General features: G+C 45.0%; 1 protein-coding gene across 1 annotated transcript in view; it reads left to right on the top strand.

Moving 5' to 3' along the window:
- Window positions 1–12,500, top strand: part of LOC135507226 (slit homolog 2 protein-like) — a 640,120-nt gene that overhangs the window by 561,638 nt on the left and 65,982 nt on the right. The window contains 2 exon segments of the mRNA XM_064926820.1: window positions 6,356–6,427; window positions 7,094–7,165. Of these exon segments, the coding sequence (XP_064782892.1) occupies window positions 6,356–6,427; window positions 7,094–7,165 (144 nt within the window).

The raw sequence follows: 12,500 nt of genomic DNA, 5'->3' as shown, positions 1-12,500 counted from the left end.
GGGGGTCACTATCCTCCTGAGGACCAGAAGGGTCAGGGGGGGGGGGGCGGTCACTATCCTCCTGAGGACCAGAAGGGTCAGGGGGGGGGTGGTGGGGGGTCACTATCCTCCTGAGGACCAGAAGGGTCAGGGGGGGGGGGGGGGGGGGGTCACTATCCTCCTGAGGACCAGAAGGGTCAGGGGGGGTGGTGGGGGGGGGTCACTATCCTCCTGAGGACCAGAAGGATCAGGGGGGGTGGTGGGGGTCACTATCCTCCTGAGGACCAGAAGGATCAGGGGGGGGTGGTGGGGGGGGTCACTATCCTCCTGAGGACCAGAAGGGTCAGGGGGTGGTGGGGGGGGGTCACTATCCTCCTGAGGACCAGAAGGATCAGGGGGTGGTGGGGGGGGTCACTATCCTCCTGAGGACCAGAAGGGTCAGGGGGGGGAGGAGGAGGGGGTTTACTATCCTCGTGAGGAGGGGGTTTAGGAGTTAGGGTTAGGAATTAGGAATTAGGGTTAGGAGTTAGGAGTTAGGGTTAGGAGTTAGAGTTAGGAGTTAGGGTTAGGAGTTAGGGTTAGGAGTTGGGGTTAGGAGTTAGGATTAGGAATTAGGAATTAGGGTTAGGAGTTAGGAGTTAGGGTTAGGAGTTAGAGTTAGGAGTTAGGGTTAGGAGTTAGGAGTTAGGGTTAGGAGTTAGGGTTAGGAGTTGGGGTTAGGAGTTAGGGGTTAGGGTTAGGAGTTAGGGGTTAGGGTTAGGAGTTAGGAGTTAGGGTTAGGAGTTAGGATTAGGAATTAGGAATTAGGGTTAGGAGTTAGGAGTTAGGGTTAGGAGTTAGAGTTAGGAGTTAGGGTTAGGAGTTAGGGGTTAGGGTTAGGAGTTAGGAGTTAGGGTTAGGAGTTGGAGTTAGGAGTTAGGGTTAGGAGTTAGGATTAGGAATTAGGGTTAGGAGTTAGGAGTTAGGGTTAGGAGTTAGAGTTAGGAGTTAGGGTTAGGAGTTAGGAGTTAGGGTTAGGAGTTGGAGTTAGGGTTAGGAGTTAGGGTTAGGAGTTAGGGTTAGGAGTTAGGAGTTAGGGTTAGGAGTTAGGGTTAGGAGTTAGGAGTTAGGGTTAGGAGTTAGGGTTAGGAGTTAGGAGTTAGGGTTAGGGGTTAGGAGTTAGGGTTAGGAGTTAGGGTTAGGGTTAGGAGTTAGGGTTAGGAGTTAGGGTTAGGAGTTAGGTTTAGGAGTTAGGGTTAGGAGTTAGGGTTAGGAGTTAGGAGTTAGAGTTAGGAGTTAGGGTTAGGGTTTAGGAGTTAGGGTTAGGAGTTAGGGGTTAGGGTTAGGAGTTAGGGTTAGGAGTTAGGAGTTAGAGTTAGGAGTTAGGGTTAGGGGTTAGGAGTTAGGAGTTAGGGGTTAGGGTTAGGAGTTAGGGTTAGGAGTTAGGGTTAGGAGTTAGGGTTAGGAGTTAGGGTTAGGAGTTAGGGTTAGGAGTTAGGGTTAGGGTTAGGAGTTAGGGTTAGGGGTTAGGAGTTAGGGTTAGGGTTAGGAGTTAGGGTTAGGAGTTAGGGTTAGGAGTTAGGAGTTAGGGTTAGGAGTTAGGGTTAGGGGTTAGGAGTTAGGGTTAGGGTTAGGAGTTAGGGTTAGGAGTTAGGGTTAGGAGTTAGGGTTAGGGGTTAGGAGTTAGGGTTTAGGAGTTAGGGTTAGGAGTTAGGAGTTAGGGTTAGGAGTTAGGATTAGGAGTTAGGGTTAGGAGTTAGGAGTTAGGGTTAGGAGTTAGGGTTAGGGTTTAGGAGTTAGGGTTAGGAGTTAGGGGTAGGAGTTAGGGTTAGGAGTTAGGGTTAGGAGTTAGGAGTTAGGGTTAGGAGTTAGGGTTAGGAGTTAGGGGCTAGGGTTAGGAGTTAGGGTTAGGGGGTAGGAGTTAGGGTTAGGAGTTAGGGTTAGGAGTTAGGGTTAGGAGTTAGGGGTTAGGAGTTAGGGTTAGGGGTTAGGAGTTAGGGTTAGGAGTTAGGGTTAGGAGTTAGGGTTAGGAGTTAGGAGTTAGGGTTAGGAGTTAGGGTTAGGGTTAGGAGTTAGGGTTAGGAGTTAGGGTTAGGAGTTAGGGTTAGGAGTTAGGAGTTAGGGTTAGGAGTTAGGGTTAGGGGGTAGGAGTTAGGGTTAGGAGTTAGGAGTTAGGGTTAGGAGTTAGGGTTAGGGGGTAGGAGTTAGGGTTAGGGGGTAGGAGTTAGGGTTTAGGAGTTAGGGTTTAGGAGTTAGGGTTAGGAGTTAGGGTTAGGAGTTAGGGTTAGGAGTTAGGAGTTAGGGTTAGGAGTTAGGATTAGGAGTTAGGGGTAGGAGTTAGGATTAGGAGTTAGGAGTTAGGGTTAGGAGTTAGGGTTAGGAGTTAGGGTTAGGGGGTAGGAGTTAGGGTTAGGAGTTAGGGGTAGGAGTTAGGGTTAGGAGTTAGGATTAGGAGTTAGGAGTTAGGGTTAGGAGTTAGGGTTAGGAGTTAGGGTTAGGAGTTAGGATTAGGAGTTAGGAGTTAGGGTTAGGGGTTAGGGTTTAGGAGTTAGGGTTAGGAGTTAGGGGTAGGAGCTAGGGTTATGAGTTAGGAGCTAGGGTTAGGGGTTAGGGTTAGGGGTTAGTGAACATAGGATTTTGAATGGGAATCAAAATATAGACTGACCAGGTGATAGATATGATCAATTACAGTACCTGAGACTATAGACTGACCAGGTGATAGATATGATCAATTACAGTACCTGAGAATATGGACTGACCAGGTTAAATATATGATCAATTACAGTACCTGAGACTATAGACTGACCAGGTGAAAGATATGATCAATTACAGTACCTGAGAATATAGACTGACCAGGTGATAGATATGATCAATTACAGTACCTGAGAATATAGACTGACCAGGTGAATCCAGGTGATAGATATGATCAATTACAGTACCTGAGAATATAGACTGACCAGGTGATAGATATGATCAATTACAGTACCTGAGAATATGGACTGACCAGGTGATAGATATGATCAATTACAGTACCTGAGAATATAGACTGACCAGGTGATAGATATGATCAATTACAGTACCTGAGAATATAGACTGACCAGGTGATAGATATGATCAATTACAGTACCTGAGAATATAGACTGACCAGGTGATAGATATGATCAATTACAGTACCTGAGAATATAGACTGACCAGGTGATAGATATGATCAATTACAGTACCTGAGAATATGGACTGACCAGGTGATAGATATGATCAATTACAGTACCTGAGAATATAGACTGACCAGGTGATAGATATGATCAATTACAGTACCTGAGAATATAGACTGACCAGGTGATAGATATGATCAATTACAGTACCTGAGAATATAGACTGACCAGGTGATAGATATGATCAATTACAGTACCTGAGAATATAGACTGACCAGGTGAATCCAGGTTATAGATATGATCAATTACAGTACCTGAGAATATAGACTGACCAGGTAATAGATATGATCAATTACAGTACCTGAGAATATAGACTGTCCAGGTGAAAGATATGATCAATTACAGTACCTGAGAATATAGACTGACCAGGTGAAAGATATGATCAATTACAGTACCTGAGAATATAGACTGACCAGGTGAAAGATATGATCAATTACAGTACCTGAGAATATAGACTGACCAGGTGAAAGATATGATCAATTACAGTACCTGAGAGTATAGACTGACCAGGTTATAAATATGATCAATTACAGTACCTGAGAATATAGACTGACCAGGTGAAAGATATGATCAATTACAGTACCTGAGAATATAGACTGACCAGGTGATAGATATGATCAATTACAGTACCTGAGAATATAGACTGACCAGGTGAATCCAGGTGATAGATATGATCAATTACAGTACCTGAGAATATAGACTGACCAGGTGAAAGATATGATCAATTACAGTACCTGAGAATATAGACTGACCAGGTGATAGATATGATCAATTACAGTACCTGAGAATATAGACTGACCAGGTGAATCCAGGTGATAGATATGATCAATTACAGTACCTGAGAATATAGACTGACCAGGTGATAGATATGATCAATTTCAGTACCTGAGAATATAGACTGACCAGGTGATAGATATGATCAATTACAGTACCTGAGACTATAGACTGACCAGGTGATAGATATGATCAATTACAGTACCTGAGAATATAGACTGACCAGGTGAATCCAGGTGATAGATATGATCAATTACAATACCTGAGAATATAGACTGACCAGGTTATAGATATGATCAATTACAGTACCTGAGAATATAGACTGACCAGGTGATAGATATGATCAATTACAGTACCTGAGAATATAGACTGACCAGGTGATAGATATGATCAATTACAGTACCTGAGACTATAGACTGACCAGGTGATAGATATGATCAATTACAGTACCTGAGACTATAGACTGACAAGGGGAAAGATATGATCAATTACAGTACCTGAGAATATAGACTGACCAGGTGATAGATATGATCAATTACAGTACCTGAGACTATAGACTGACCAGGGGAAAGATATGATCAATTACAGTACCTGAGAATATAGACTGACCAGGTGAATCCAGGTGAAAGATATGATCAATTACAGTACCTGAGATTTTAGACTGACCAGGTGATAGATATGATCAATTACAGTACCTGAGAATATAGACTGACCAGGTGATAGATATGATCAATTACAGTACCTGAGACTATAGACTGACCAGGGGAAAGATATGATCAATTACAGTACCTGAGAATATAGACTGACCAGGTGAATCCAGGTGAAAGATATGATCAATTACAGTACCTGAGATTTTAGACTGACCAGGTGATAGATATGATCAATTACAGTACCTGAGAATATAGACTGAACAGGTGAAAGATATGATCAATTACAGTACCTGAGAATATAGACTGACCAGGTGAATCCAGGTTATAGATATGATCAATTACAGTACCTGAGACTATAGACTGACCAGGTGAATCCAGGTGATAGATATGATCAATTACAGTACCTGAGAATATAGACTGACCAGGTGAAAGATATGATCAATTACAGTACCTGAGAATATAGACTGACCAGGTGAAAGATATGATCAATTACAGTACCTGAGAATATAGACTGACCAGGTGAAAGATATGATCAATTACAGTACCTGAGAATATAGACTGACCAGGTTAAAGATATGATCAATTACAGTACCTGAGAGTATAGACTGACCAGGTTATAGATATGATCAATTACAGTACCTGAGAATATAGACTGACCAGTTTATAGATATGATCAATTACAGTACCTGAGAATATAGACTGACCAGGTGAATCCAGGTGATAGATATGATCAATTACAGTACCTGAGAATATAGACTGACCAGGTGAAAGATATGATCAATTACATTACCTGAGACTATAGACTGACCAGGTGAAAGATATGATCAATTACAGTACCTGAGAGTATAGACTGACCAGGTGAAAGATATGATCAATTACAGTACCTGAGAATATAGACTGACCAGGTGATAGATATGATCAATTACAGTACCTGAGAGTATAGACTGACCAGGTGATCGATATGATCAATTACAGTACCTGAGAATATAGACTGTCCAGGTGAAAGATATGATCAATTACAGTACCTGAGACTATAGACTGACCAGGTGAATCCAGGTGATAGATATGATCAATTACAGTACCTGAGAATATAGACTGTCCAGGTGAAAGATATGATCAATTACAGTACCTGAGAATATAGACTGACCAGGTGAATCCAGGTGATAGATATGATCAATTACAGTACCTGAGAATATAGACTGTCCAGGTGAAAGATATGATCAATTACAGTACCTGAGAGTATAGACTGACCAGGTGAGTCCAGGTGAAAGCTATGATCCCTTATTGATGTCACCTGTTAAATCCACTTCAATCAGTGTAGATGAAGGGGAGGAGACAAGTTAAAGAAGGATTTTTCATAGGGGGGGTATGGTAGTAGCTGCCAGGCCTAGCTGTTTGATTCAAGAACTGCAATGCTGCAGGGTTTTTAAAGCTCAACAGTTTCCTCTGTGTATCGAAGAATGGTCCACCACCCAAAGGACATCCAGCCAACTTTGACACAACTTGTGGGAAGCGTTGGAGCCAACACGGGCCAGCATCCCTGTGGGACGCTTTCAACACCTTGTAGAGTCCCTGCCCCGACGAATCGAGTCTGTTCTGAGGACAAACAGGAGGGGGCCCACACAATATTAGGAAGGTGTTCCTAATGTTTTGAACACTCGGTGTGGACCTCGATGTTTTGTGTTTCAGATGGTTTCTCACCTTCAACATTGTACCAAGGCGGTCTGTAGTGTGTTTTAACGTGTCTCTGTGTGTGTGTAGAATCCTGAGCTACAACCGTTTGAGATGCGTACCAGTCAGGGCCTTCGATGGACTCAAGTCTCTACGGTTACTGTGAGTATCCGTGGTATCTATGGAACTAGATGACCTGTCGTTGTGTGTCTGTATGTCGCCGTGGTAACCCGTTGTTTTGTGTTTGTAGGTCTCCATGGTAACTTGTTGTTTCGTGTCTGTATGTCTCCATGGTACCGGTTATTTCGTGTCTGTATGTCTCCATGGTTAACCTGATGTTGTGTGTCTGTAGGTCCCCATAGTAACATGTTGTTGTCTGTCTGTAGGCCCCCATGGTAACCTGATGTTGTGTGTCTGTAGGTTCCCATGGTAACCTGTTGTTGCGTGTCTGTACGTCCCCATGGTAACCTGTTGTTGCGTGTCTGTAGGTGTCTACAGTAACCTGTTGTTGTGTGTCTGTAGGCCCCCATAGTAACCTGTTGTTGTGTGTCTGTAGGTCCCCATGGTAACCTGTTGTTGCATGTCTGTAGGTGTCTACAGTAACCTGTTGTTGTGTGTCTGTAGGTCCCCATGGTAACCTGTTGTTGTGTGTCTGTAGGTCCCCATGGTAACCTGTTTTTGCATGTCTGTAGGTCCCCATGGTAACCTGTGGTTGTGTGTCTGTAGGTCCCCATGGTAACCTGTTGTTGCGTGTCTGTAGGTCCCCATGGTAACCTGTTGTTGTGTGTCTGTAGGTCCCCATGGTAACCTGTTGTTGTGTGACTGTAGGTCTCTCCATGGAAACGACATATCTGTGATACCGGAGGGAGCTTTCAAAGACCTGGCCTCGCTCTCTCACCTGTGAGTAACACAAACGCATGCACACACCACTCATTGTTGTCTATACAACAACGACAAGCCACCTGGGTCTGATCACTTGGATGGAAAATGACTGATAATTAGTCATAATTAATTAGGATAATATAGCGGACGATATTGCCACTCCTATTGGCCATCTGTTCAACCTAAGGCTATAGGAAAGGGTGTTCCCTCAGGCCTGGAGGGAAGGTAGTCATTCCTCTGCCCCCTTTACTGGCTCAAACAGCAATCAGCCCGTTAAATCGTGTTTGAACAGATACAATGTTTTTTTTTTACAGTAAACAAATGTACAATATATTTTCAGCTTACAGCACTAGCAACAAGGCAGGTCCGACAAGCCCTAGTTTCTACCATCTTAACAACACTAGCAACAAGGCAGGTCCTACAAGCTCTAGTTTCTACCTTCTTAACAACACTAGCAACAAGGCAGGTCCTACAAGCCCTAGTTTCTACCTTCTTAACAACACTAGCAACAAGGCAGGTCCTACAAGCCCTAGTTTCTACCTTCTTAACAGCACTATCAACAAGGCAGGTCCTACAGGCCCTAGTTTCTACCTTCGTAACAGCACTATCAACAAGGCAGGTCCTACAGGCCCTAGTTTCTACCTTCTTAACAACACTATCAACAATGCAGGTCCTACAGGCCCTAGTTTCTACCTTCTTAACAACACTGTCAACAAGGCAGGTCCTACAGGCCCTTGTTTCTTTTCTTCTTAACAACACTATCATCAATGCAGGTCCTGCAGGCCCTAGTTTTGTCACACCTGGAAAACTATTCAGTCGTGTGGTCAGGTGTCACAAAAAAGGACTTTGCAATTGTCTCAGAGCAGGGCAGCACGGCTGGTTCAGAGCAGGGCAGCACGGCTGGTTCAGAACAGGGCAGCACGGCTGGTTCAGAACAGGGCAGCACGGCTGGTTCAGAACAGGGCAGCACGACTGGTTCAGAGCAAGGCAGCACGGCTGGTTCAGAACAGGGCAGCACGGCTGGTTCAGAACAGGGCAGCACGGCTGGTTCAGAACAGGGCAGCACGGCTGGTTCAGAACAGGGCAGCACGGCTGGATCAGAACAGGGCAGCACGGCTGGTTCAGAACAGGGCAGCACGGCTGGATCAGAACAGGGCAGCACGGCTGGATCAGAACAGGGCAGCACGGCTGGTTCAGAACAGGGCAGCACGGCTGGTTCAGATCAGGGCAGCACGGCTGGTTCAGAACAGGGCAGCACGGCTGGTTCAGAACAGGGCAGCACGGCCGGTTCAGAACAGGGCAGCACGGCTGGTTCAGAGCAAGGCAGCACGGCTGGTTCAGAACAGGGCAGCACGGCCGGTTCAGAACAGGGCAACACGGCTGGTTCAGAACAGGGCAGCACGGCCGGCTCAGAACAGGGCAGCACGGCCGGCTCAGAACAGGGCAGCACGACCGGTTCAGAACAGGGCAGCACGACTGGCCCTTGGATGTACACAGAGAGCTAACATTAATAATATGCATGTCAATCTCTCCTGGCTCAAAGTGGAGGAGAGATTGACTGCATCTCTTCTCATAATCAACCCCAGGAAGAGTAGCTGCTGCCTTGGTAGATAGAGATCCATAATCAACCCCAGGAAGAGTAGCTGCTGTCTTGGTAGATAGAGATCCATAATAAACCCCAGGAAGAGTAGCTGCTGCCTTGGTAGATAGAGATCCATAATAAACCCCAGGAAGAGTAGCTGCTGTCTTGGTAGATAGAGATCCATAATAAACCCCAGGAAGAGTAGCTGCTGCCTTGGTAGATAGAGATCCATAATAAACCCCAGGAAGAGTAGCTGCTGCCTTGGTAGATAGAGATCCAAAATAAACCCCAGGAAGAGTAGCTGCTGCCTTGGTAGATAGAGATCCATAATAAACCCCAGGAAGAGTAGCTGCTGCCTTGGTAGATAGAGATCCATAATAAACCCCAGGAACTAATGGGGATCCATAATAAACCCCAGGAAGAGTAGCTGCTGCCTTGGTAGATAGAGATCCATAATAAACCCCAGGAACTAATGGGGATCCATAATAAACCCCGGGAAGAGTAGCTGCTGCCTTGGTAGATATAGATCCATAATAAACCCCAGGAAGAGTAGCTGCTGCCTTGGTAGATAGAGATCCATAATAAACCCCAGGAAGTGTAGCTGCTGCCTTGGTAGATAGAGATCCATAATAAACCCCAGGAAGAGTAGCTGCTGCCTTGGTAGATATAGATCCATAATAAACCCCAGGAAGAGTAGCTGCTGCCTTGGTAGATAGAGATCCATAATAAACCCCAGGAAGAGTAGCTGCTGTCTTGGTAGATAGAGATCCATAATAAACCCCAGGAAGAGTAGCTGCTGCCTTGGTAGATATAGATCCATAATAAACCCCAGGAAGAGTAGCTGCTGCCTTGGTATATAGAGATCCATAATAAACCCCAGGAAGAGTAGCTGCTGCCTTGGTAGATAGAGATCCATAATAAACCCCAGGAAGAGTAGCTGCTGCCTTGGTAGATATAGATCCATAATAAACCCCAGGAAGAGTAGCTGCTGCCTTGGTAGATAGAGATCCATAATAAACCCCAGGAAGAGTAGCTGCTGCCTTGGTAGATAGAGATCCATAATAAACCCCAGGAAGAGTAGCTGCTGCCTTGGTAGATAGAGATCCATAATAAACCCCAGGAAGAGTAGCTGCTGCCTTGGCAGATAGAGATCCATAATAAACCCCAGGAAGAGTAGCTTGCTGTCTTGGTAGATAGAGATCCATAATAAAGCCCAGGGAGAGTAGCTGCTGCCTTGGTAGATAGAGATCCATAATAAACCCCAGGAAGAGTAGCTGCTGTCTTGGTAGATAGAGATCCATAATAAAGCCCAGGAAGAGTAGCTGCTGCCTTGGTAGATAGAGATCCATAATAAAGCCCAGGAAGAGTAGCTGCTGTCTTGGTAGATAGAGATCCATAATAAACCCCAGGAAGAGTAGCTGCTGCCTTGGTAGATAGAGATCCATAATAAACCCCAGGAACTAATGGGGATCCATAATAAACCCCAGGAAGAGTAGCTGCTGCCTTGGTAGATAGAGATCCATAATAAACCCCAGGAAGAGTAGCTGCTGCCTTGGTAGATAGAGATCCATAATAAACCCCAGGAAGAGTAGCTGCTGCCTTGGTAGATAGAGATCCATAATAAACACCAGGAAGAGTAGCTGCTGCCTTGGTAGATAGAGATCCATAATAAAGCCCAGGAAGAGTAGCTGCTGTCTTGGTAGATAGAGATCCATAATAAACCCCAGGAAGAGTAGCTGCTGCCTTGGTAGATAGAGATCCATAATAAACCCCAGGAAGAGTAGCTGCTGCCTTGGTAGATATAGATCCATAATAAACCCCAGGAAGAGTAGCTGCTGTCTTGGTAGATAGAGATCCATAATAAACCCAAGGAAGAGTAGCTGCTGTCTTGGTAGATAGAGATCCATAATAAACCCCAGGAAGAGTAGCTGCTGCCTTGGCAGATAGAGATCCATAATAAACCCCAGGAAGAGTAGCTGCTGTCTTGGTAGATAGAGATCCATAATAAACCCCAGGAAGAGTAGCTGCTGCCTTGGTAGATAGAGATCCATAATAAACCCCAGGAAGAGTAGCTGCTGTCTTGGTAGATAGAGATCCATAATAAACCCCAGGAAGAGTAGCTGCTGCCTTGGTAGATAGAGATCCATAATAAACCCCAGGAAGAGTAGCTGCTGCCTTGGTAGATAGAGATCCATAATAAACCCCAGGAAGAGTAGCTGCTGTCTTGGTAGATAGAGATCCATAATAAACCCCAGGAAGAGTAGCTGCTGTCTTGGTAGATAGAGATCCATAATAAACCCCAGGAAGAGTAGCTGCTGCCTTGGTAGATAGAGATCCATAATAAACCCCAGGAAGAGTAGCTGCTGCCTTGGTAGATAGAGATCCATAATAAACCCCAGGAAGAGTAGCTGCTGCCTTGGTATATAGAGATCCATAATAAACCCCAGGAAGAGTAGCTGCTGTCTTGGTAGATAGAGATCCATAATAAACCCCAGGAAGAGTAGCTGCTGCCTTGGCAGATAGAGATCCATAATAAACCCCAGGAAGAGTAGCTGCTGCCTTGGTAGATAGAGATCCATAATAAACCCCAGGAAGAGTAGCTGCTGTCTTGGTAGATAGAGATCCATAATAAACCCCAGGAAGAGTAGCTGCTGCCTTGGTAGATAGAGATCCATAATAAACCCCAGGAAGAGTAGCTGCTGCCTTGGTAGATAGAGATCCATAATAAACCCCAGGAAGAGTAGCTGCTGCCTTGGTAGATAGAGATCCATAATAAACCCCAGGAAGAGTAGCTGCTGCCTTGGTAGATAGAGATCCATAATAAACCCCAGGAAGAGTAGCTGCTGTCTTGGTAGATAGAGATCCATAATAAACCCCAGGAAGAGTAGCTGCTGCCTTGGTAGATAGAGATCCATAATAAACCCCAGGAAGAGTAGCTGCTGCCTTGGTAGATAGAGATCCATAATAAACCCCAGGAAGAGTAGCTGCTGTCTTGGTAGATAGAGATCCATAATAAACCCCAGGAAGAGTAGCTGCTGTCTTGGTAGATAGAGATCCATAATAAACCCCAGGAAGAGTAGCTGCTGCCTTGGTAGATAGAGATCCATAATAAACCCCAGGAAGAGTAGCTGCTGCCTTGGTAGATAGAGATCCATAATAAACCCCAGGAAGAGTAGCTGCTGCCTTGGTAGATAGAGATCCATAATAAACCCCAGGAAGAGTAGCTGCTGCCTTGGCAGATAGAGATCCATAATAAACCCCAGGAAGAGTAGCTTGCTGTCTTGGTAGATAGAGATCCATAATAAAGCCCAGGGAGAGTAGCTGCTGCCTTGGTAGATAGAGATCCATAATAAACCCCAGGAAGAGTAGCTGCTGTCTTGGTAGATAGAGATCCATAATAAAGCCCAGGAAGAGTAGCTGCTGCCTTGGTAGATAGAGATCCATAATAAAGCCCAGGAAGAGTAGCTGCTGTCTTGGTAGATAGAGATCCATAATAAACCCCAGGAAGAGTAGCTGCTGCCTTGGTAGATAGAGATCCATAATAAACCCCAGGAACTAATGGGGATCCATAATAAACCCCAGGAAGAGTAGCTGCTGCCTTGGTAGATAGAGATCCATAATAAACACCAGGAAGAGTAGCTGCTGCCTTGGTAGATAGAGATCCATAATAAAGCCCAGGAAGAGTAGCTGCTGTCTTGGTAGATAGAGATCCATAATAAACCCCAGGAAGAGTAGCTGCTGCCTTGGTAGATAGAGATCCATAATAAACCC

This window comes from Oncorhynchus masou, chromosome 20 (genome assembly GCF_036934945.1).
Source record: "Oncorhynchus masou masou isolate Uvic2021 chromosome 20, UVic_Omas_1.1, whole genome shotgun sequence".
Lineage (NCBI taxonomy): Eukaryota > Metazoa > Chordata > Actinopteri > Salmoniformes > Salmonidae > Oncorhynchus > Oncorhynchus masou.
The sequence above is the reverse complement of the archived record's forward strand: the minus strand, read 5'-3'. Positions and strand labels throughout refer to the sequence as shown.